Below are 9,088 nucleotides of genomic sequence, written 5' to 3' on the forward strand. Positions count from 1 at the left end.
ACAGTTGTTCTTATTTGTTTTCGATAACTTTAGTTGACAGGAAGAATAATGATGCATTGAATGGACCCCAACTAATGTCAAGCGGAGGAATTGACGATTATGGCGCCCTGACAGATGATCATGGATGTGATGATGATGCAGAAGGTGGCTGTGATGACGATGAAGTAGATAACTGTGATGACGATGAATGCCATGTCGATGATGACAGCGAAGGTGACGGCGATGATGACGACGCCGGTTGTGATATTGATGACGACGTTGATGACGATGATGATGATTGCGATGATGACGATTGTGATGATGACGATGCTGATGATGATTGCGATGACGATGCTGATGATTGCGATGATGACGATGCTGATGATGATTGCGATGATGATGATTGTGACGATGAAGATGCTGATGATGACTGTGATGATGACGATGAATGTGATGACAACGACGATAAAGATGACACTGCTACAGATGATGGTGATGATGATTGTTATGATGACGATAATTGTGATGATGACGATGATGATGGTGATGACGGCGAGGGTGACGATTGCGCAGATGACGATGGTTGTGCATCTTTCACCGACGACGATGCCGATGATGGTCCTAGTAAACTTATCAGCCTATTTTAACAAATCAAGTAAATTGCCCTTCCTATAAATTATTTATATCCTCGTTGTTTTCACAATGAAATGTGATTTTTTTTGGCAATGCAGTGTTGTATACAGCATTAGCAGCACGCCAGCATTTGTGGCGTCAATGCTAACAATTGGTGTGTTAATAAAGTCCAATGTGATCAATTTATTTTGAGTGTACGTAGCTGATAATATCCAGATATCGCTCATTTGAGCAGCAATGAAGACATGTGATTGTATTTTTATGTATTGTCTGATAACTGTTATACCTCACGAAATAATCATGTTTATCAATATATTTCAAATTTTGTGTTTTGGTGATAAAAATACTACTCAATATAGGCTTACACATTGGTATCGAGGCTTAATTTTAATTTCCCTTAGAAAACGTTAATTAAAATATCACGAGATTTAATGACGATGAAGGACATGACCTTTTTTGACAATATATAAAAGCTATTATTTTGTGACACACTTGTATGCGGATAGGGGCAAGGTGCACATCGCTACAACAGAAGGACAGATCACCCTGATATAAATTATATGGGTCTATAGGTTATATAGACCATTTGTTTGTAAAAACGAAATAAATGCTCACTGCGTCAAGAAGATATACATTGTATATGGCATATTTTTTGCCGTTCAGACAACCTGTAAAATAGGGGAGGGGGAGAGAGGGGAGGGAGAGAGAGAAAGGTGGGAGAAAGTGCGCGATGAAGGATACAAACAGATTGAAAGAAGAGAGAAGTGGCCGAAAGTTGTCGAGGAAATGACAATAAATGAGTTTTTAACACCCAACAGAAGAAAGCACGCTGAAATATTTACATTATGTATGTACATTATAATTATTTTATGTAGCAAATATTTTTTTTAGGTTCATAGTAACGAAAAGAAAAATTAAACAAAAAATTTGTGACAGAAAAAATAAGTATGCTAAAACAAGATGATGCAGATGATAATAATGATTAAACCTCAATCATTTTCAAGGCACAGAGAAAAACAAAGCCGGAAATATATTTATCGACATCCGTATGTAAAGTCCTCTACTTTCCGACCTGCAAACATTCGAACAGTATAAATTGATAGTTGCATGTTTTGCGTTTGAATGCGTGCGTGTGTGCTTTGTATATAGCTATTGGATGTTCAAGAGAAATTGGTAAAGAGCACAAATGTTTAAAAACCCTTTTTTATGTATGTTTTTCGTCACACATCAAGTATACGGAACTTAATCATTCAACATGAGGCTGCGTGTATACGTATATAGTGAGGAATGTGAATGTGTAGTTGCCAAGATCGCGATATCAGTACAAACACACAACCCACACGCGCACCCTCGCATTCACCCCACAGGCGCCCACACACACACACACACACACACATGCACAACACATCCACACCTACCCACACACGCACCCTCACTCTCTAGCTCTCACACATACATGTATCCATTTTCACAACGGCATCTTTCTTCTTTTTTCCTGATTGAGTAATCTATTATAATACTCAACTCGTAAATATTTTGTTTCCCGTTTTCAAGTGATATTCTGTATTTCACTCTATATAAAAAATTGATTTGATAAAATCTGTCAAAAAAAGTTTGGCCTCATCTTTTGTCTCGTACTTTTCTCATGTAATATTTTGTATAATGTTGTAATGTTTATCAAATATTAGCCATCACTTTAATGGCAATATCATGGAAATGACCCAATAAAACTCAAAACTGAGAACGATGTTCCATTAAGTTTCGTTTTAAAGGAAGCCAGACGAAATGACAAGGGGATTAGTTTATCTTATGCTTATCGTAATGTATAGGAGCTAGATTGTGATGTAAAACGGTCAGATAAAACTTAAACTAAACTTAATGGGCAGTGGGACATCCAAATAAAATAGTTTTAAACATGGATTCATAAAATTTACGTAAGATTTTTTTCGATAACAATTTGTCCTGACTAGACGGATTATGGAAAGAGGTATTCGTGTTGATGCAGTGCAGTATCACTGCTGATGTTTATCACCAAATGTTTCCAAAGGTTTCATAGTAAAAACATTCAACTCATGTTATAAAATATCAGTGTGGCTATAAACTTTGGTGTTATGTACTATAACACTCATAAACCGTGTAGACAAATAAAGTCAACGGATGATATAAATAGGAAACGTTAGAAGCTCAGCTACAGTAATCCTGACAAACATAGTGCTGGCAAATAGAGGAGTGGATATATCACAAAGATATTGGTACCAATACAACATCAATATTTCGACAGCATAAAACGACAACGTTTGTTTCATTTTCTCCCAGGTAAGGCGAGATCTGTAATTTTGTGACGATATTCTGCTGATAATACAGGTTGCATTAAAAAATACAAGAATTCAATTGTGTGACAAGTGACATCATCACTGCTAAATGTGAGTTATAACGAATTCAAATACGGTGATTAGAGCGCATGGTATGATTGGGTAGGGAACTAACGGATCCGGGTGGGGGCACAGCCGGCCCGTGCCCCCTTTTGAGAAGGAAAATTAAATTTTGTAGTGTAAAAATGCCGTTGAAACAAAAGTGTGCCCCCCCTTGAAGGTGGAGACCTTTCTTTTGCTTGTCAAATTTTTCCTCGGAAAAATGTGCCCCCCTTTTGAAAAATTCTGGGTCCGCCCTGGGTATGAGATAAGGGGGTTGGGCAGAATACTCATGGATGTGTATTGTCAATGTGATAAAAGGTTAAGTTTATTATAACACACTTTATCTACGCAACTCATGGTTTATGATCTTTTAAATAAAGTTGTGTATGAAATAAATTTATTACATAAATATTAAGCTGAAATCATGGAAATAGAGTTCCATGAAACCTGGCTAAAACTCACTTTGTTCAAGCCATCGAATTGTATTCTGTAATATGAAAAGAATGGATAAATAACGGAATCTCGAATAATGTTCTTAACAATGTTTCGAAGCTGTGGTAAAGGGTTAAATAATGTGGATTGTATCACGCTATCAGACAAAAATGTCAATCATAAAACGTAGTAGAAACCGTTCTATATTTTCACATCAATTGAGTATTTTAGAAATCTTAGTGAAGCTTGAACTGTTGAACGAATTTTGCGTCTCGTGGTAAATGAAGGTCATTCAACCCCTTTATATAGCAAAAAGCTATGCGCGTAGATTTTACCCTTTCTGTCAAATTGCATGCGTGAGAATTCATTTTTGTAGCAAAAATAAAAAATGAAAAAAAAGTTGAGAATCAAACTATTCATATTCAATTTTGAAAGTGCGATGGAAAATTTGACCTGCCAAAATATATTTTAGATAAAATCTTTTTAGAAAATAAATGTTTCATTATGTACTGAGTACATACATGTAACTCTTTAATCATGGTTGATAATGACTTCAAATATTGAACAATACTGGTACTAGTTCTTGGATAGTTTAAACTCTTGACTAACGAGATGTCTGATTATAATGCTTAGGATCATTCGATTTTCTTTTTTTGTTCTGCATTTTAAAGACATCCACTTTTACCTGAAGACATTCCACTTTATTTTCATTTACATTTACATTCGTTTTCTTTTCGTGCGTGCAGGCAATAGTAACACAGGGAATAACAGGATGGAAAGATTGTTTGTCATCGTTCTGTTTGTTGCTATGGCAACCATTACGACGGCAGCTCCTGGTAAGTCTATATAAAACTTAATGAATTCCTGTCGTGGAGAATCTTAACAAATTTGACTCTTCTTGAAACGGCCTGTAATCACTTTACATTCTCCGAGAATGTCAGGTAATTATAGACAGTTTCAAGACCATTCTGATTATTATCAATCGGTAATAATATATTCCGTAACTCTCGCTTTAAACTTGGAATGCACACATGATTATTTTTTTAGGCCTAATCAACTCATGGGCCAGCCGTACGCATTTGGTCGCTTGTTTCACCATTGCTTTATGTATTATCTTGTGATGTCAATATAAGGACAAATTTTTCCCCTTCAAATCAGTAGAACCTTTAATGTCCCATCTGTATCAAAACAGGAAGCCTTATTTTTTATTCCAATAATGAAAAATCACAATTCCTTTCAAGCCGGGTATCCCTATTGCATAAGGAATGTCATTGCATAGAAAGAGAGGTTTCCTCTGTGATTCGTTGTGAAGTGTTTACCAATAATTGACCAATCTTTGAAAAAATGGTAAAAATGATGACATGGTTGAGGCTTCAGCTAATAAATTTTATATACCAGGAGAATTGATTGGTTTACATTTCAAGTTTTAAAAAAGCTAGTTTTTTCATTTTTTTTCTTGGCAAAAATATGCTAAAATTCAAAATGTATTCACAAAACCCAAACTTTTGAAATTACATTTAAAATGATTAATTCTACATCTTCTGAATTCACATAATTTCTTTCCATCGTCATTTTTCACTCATGTAGTTAACCAGAGCACAAGTGTGGAAGTTAAAGAACCACCGCAGAACATGTCAAGCGGCCAAATAGACACGATAGAGGGACCGAAAGAAGTATCGAGTGGTGAAGGAGAGGAACCGAAACCGGTATCGAGTGGTGAACAGGGGGAATCAGAAGAAGTATCGAGCGGTGAAAAGGAGGAACCGAAAGAAGTGTCGAGTGGTGAACAGGGGGAACCAGAAGAAGTATCGAGCGGTGAAAAGGAGGAACCGAAAGAAGTATCGAGTGGTGAAGGAGAGGAACCGAAACCGGTATCGAGTGGTGAACAGGAGGAACCGAAAGAAATACCGAGTGGTGAAGAAGATCCGTCGAAAGAAGTATCGAGTGGCGAAGAAGAAAAACCGCAAGAAATATCGAGCAATGAAGAAGGGGAGCCGAAAGAAGTATCGAGCGATGAAAAAGAAGAAGAGCCGAAAGAAGTATCGAGTGGTGAAGAAAAACCGAAAGAAATGTCGAGCAATGAAGAAGATGCGTCGAAAGAAGTATCGAGTGGCGAAGAAGAAAAACCGCAAGAAATATCGAGCAATGAAGAAGGGGAGCCGAGAGAAGTATCGAGCGGTGAAAAAGAAGAAGAGCCGAAAGAAGTATCGAGTGGTGAAGAAGAAAAACCGAAAGAAATGTCGAGCAATGAAGAATACGCATTGAAAGAAGTATCGAGCGGTGAAGAAGATGCATCAAAAGAGGTATCGAGTGGTGAAGAAGATAAAGCGAAAGAAATATCGAGCGGAAATGAAGATGGAGCAAAGGAAATATCCAATGATGAAGGGTGGGTTTCGGAAGAGGTATCGAGTGGGGAGAAAGGGGAACCGAATGAAATATCGAGCGGTGAAGAACGGGAACCGAATGAAATATCGAGCGGTGAGGGGAACATCATTAAAGACAATGACAAAGGAGATGACGACACTGATGATGACGATGATGACGACGATACCGATGATGATGACAATGAAACTGATGATGATGATGATGACGATGATAATGATGATGATTAGGATAATTAGGATGACGGTAATGAAGATTAAGGCAAATCATCATGTATGTAGGGCTTTGCCCCCAAAATGGATAAAAAATGTACCTCTGTAGTACAAGAAAAAAAATGCTGGATAAATGGAGGTGCCTGAAAGAGAACTTTTTATTTTTGTCCCTTAACGATGAGAGGTTAATCATGGGAAGTACTTTAAAAAAATGTTAGTACAAAATAAAACCGATTACATTATACGAGAATATCGATACAGTAAGTGCTTGTCAAGATATATGATTCAATTTTTAATTCACTCGATTTATTTATTGATTTGTAATTATTTTGTTTCGATTTTTAATTAATGAATTGTAAATCTATATTCGCATTTTCGCTTTGCTTTCAATGTTCATCGCTTATTTGAGTATATTGTCATGACATTTGGCGAATCATTGTTTCCGAAATGAAGACTCGAATTGATATTCCAATTCATGTCTGATTTGATTTATTATGATCGTTATACCTCCCATTGTATTAAATTTGACGGAAGCATGCATTGTTGAACTCAATACACGTTTTTATGACAATGTTTCACTCAGCGATGCAAGTCAGAGGACGTCTGAAATTGAATTGAAATTCTAGTGTTATTATATATGTGTACCCTTTTTCGAGAAAATGTTTTGTGTTACATTACACACTATTGTTGATACAAATTCGTATCTTTTTTAATGATAAAAAATGATTGCAACTACCTGAATGTAATTTAATTTACTTGAACCGTTTGTCAGTTTCATTGGAAAAGGAACGAAACTAGCAGTGAGAGAGAGAGACTCAGAGAGAGAGGGAGAGGGGTGGGGATGGAGGGAGAAAGTGTGCCAGAAAAAAGACGAGGGATAGAGGAAGGGGGGGGGGGGGGTAGATGGGGTTTTAGAGGACCAAAGAAGGCTGAATGAGAGGGTGGTTGCAACACTCGTCAGAAAAAATATTGAATTAACATTCGTTCTTACTCACAAAAAACATACACATGTGTCAAAATAAGAGGAAAATTGAAGCTTTCGTTTAATATGTTTGAATGTTATACACCTACAAATGTCACCATGTACGTTTAAAAACTACAACTGTCACCAGAAATTTAACTTAAATGTATAGATGATGTAAACATAATTTACCACCCTTTCAAAAATTATTGTCTGAATGTAGACCGAAGAGGAAAGGTAAAGGACTGTTATCTATATCAGCAAAAGGTGGGCGAAATGGCTTCACAATATTTGCTATAACATATTTTATAGGTATCATTTATATATATATCACATTTGATTACATGTACCTACGGCTATGCCAATACACAATATTCATAAACATGAAGAAATCAATCCATATAATCCAATTTCATGAATTTATCACCGACAGTATGTTTACATTAGAATTTGGCAATCGAACAGTAAAAGGAACGTGAGTATGAGTAATCACGACAAAATATCCCACATCTATAGTAAAGCTCTCTGCCAGATTCTGTGTCCCAAGTCATGAAACTAATTCAACCATCAATCAAATCAAAATGAAATAGACATTTTGGAACGCATCATTGTTTGTCTGAGTAAGGTAAGTGCCAGAAAGATGATTCCAAAGGGTTGTTTCTGCACATGTAAATGACCTGTCAGTAACCAAAAATAAACTCCTCAAAAAAAAGTTTGGAAATTTGAGTTTGATCGATAATCCCTCCCCGGATTGAGTAAAAATTAATGTGTGATTAATATCTATGAGTATACCATTTAATTTACATGTACTTTAAAATGATACCCTAAATTATATGATTATGGTTCACATGGAGGTGCAGTGCCTTGAAATACGGGGCAAGGTCAAAATTCAAAAGTTGCAAAATGACACAATATTGAAAGCCACTGTTCTTTTTTCCGTGGTGATAAGTGAGTTTCTCAGCGGTTTCTTTTGTTTTCATGCATCTTTAATAACATCAACATTAACATGGAATCAAACACACCTCTGCACAAGCAAACACATAAGAAACAAACAAACATGCATGGGTATTTCAAACCACGACTCAAACCATGTTGTCTCACAGAGTCATCACTACATAAACCAAAACAAAACATAAAAAAATGAAGAAGCAGGGGCTTGATTTGAATTTTCATCTGTATTGACACAGACAACAGAATCATGTTCTGTATTGACCCTTCATGACTATTTTTGATCGTTTTGCAGCTTTTCAATTCAAAGCTCATCCAACACTTTTGAATCCTGCTCTTTTCATAATGGCATGATCATAACAAGCATGGTATCATTTTAAAGAGAATTGAATGATCCTTTGAATGATATCAAATATGCATAGTGTAAATTGAGAGTTTATAGAAATTAATGGCCAAACTCAGATTTCCAAAAATTTTCGCTCGTTTTGCAGCTTTTCAATTCAGACCTCATCGAACACTTTTGGATCCTGCTCTTTTCGTGATGGCATGACCATAACCAGCATGGTATCATTTTAAAAAGAATTAAATGATCATTTGAATAATGTCAAATATGCATTGTATAAAATTGGAAATTGGGAGAAATTAATGGCCAAACTCAGATTTTCAAACTTTTTTGACGGGTTTACTTTATTCTACTCCTGTTTATTACCACCAGGTTTCATGTATTCACTATACCTTTCCAAAGACATGTTACTTTATCATGTTACGTTATCTTTTATGACTTGGGATTTCGTAAAACAGAGTCCAGGAAAGAGGTATCACTGATTCCTAACGGGCGATTTGTTAGATAAAACAATGTTTGGATGATATAATATCTGGAGGAACATGGGCACGAAATCGTAATTGTTATACAATTTGTTAAAATTATTCTGAAAAAAAAAACTATCACCGTAATTTTTTCATTTTTATTTATTTTGCATGCTAACAAATTTGTCAGAGTAAGGTGTTTGGATTTTGGAATTTTTGCTTCCATTCATTCATTCAGTGCTCAATATATCATTTCAAAGTGCTAAAATAATCGCAAAGTACTTATATTTAATAAAATCTAAATCTCGAACAGCAGTCGC

The 9,088-nt window shown here is 35.8% G+C and overlaps 1 protein-coding gene across 6 annotated transcripts; it reads left to right on the forward strand.

Moving 5' to 3' along the window:
* The first annotated feature begins 2,799 nt into the window (after positions 1-2,799).
* On the forward strand, positions 2,800-6,793 carry LOC121411748 (spore wall protein 2-like). 6 transcript variants are annotated; one of them, XM_041604590.1, is made up of 4 exons: positions 2,800-2,928; positions 4,205-4,294; positions 5,046-5,662; positions 5,729-6,793. In XM_041604590.1, exons 2-4 carry the CDS (start codon positions 4,231-4,233, stop codon positions 6,068-6,070), a joined length of 1,023 nt encoding a protein of 340 aa, XP_041460524.1. In that variant the 5' UTR covers positions 2,800-2,928; positions 4,205-4,230; the 3' UTR covers positions 6,071-6,793. The 6 variants fall into 6 exon arrangements, with proteins under 6 accessions (XP_041460524.1, XP_041460523.1, XP_041460526.1 ...); XM_041604589.1 differs by having other exon boundaries at positions 5,046-5,362; positions 5,396-6,793; XM_041604592.1 differs by having other exon boundaries at positions 5,046-5,362; positions 5,561-6,793.
* Positions 6,794-9,088: the final 2,295 nt, after the last annotated feature.

The sequence above is a fragment of the Lytechinus variegatus genome, chromosome 3 (genome assembly GCF_018143015.1).
Source record: "Lytechinus variegatus isolate NC3 chromosome 3, Lvar_3.0, whole genome shotgun sequence".
Taxonomy (NCBI): Eukaryota; Metazoa; Echinodermata; class Echinoidea; order Temnopleuroida; family Toxopneustidae; genus Lytechinus; species Lytechinus variegatus.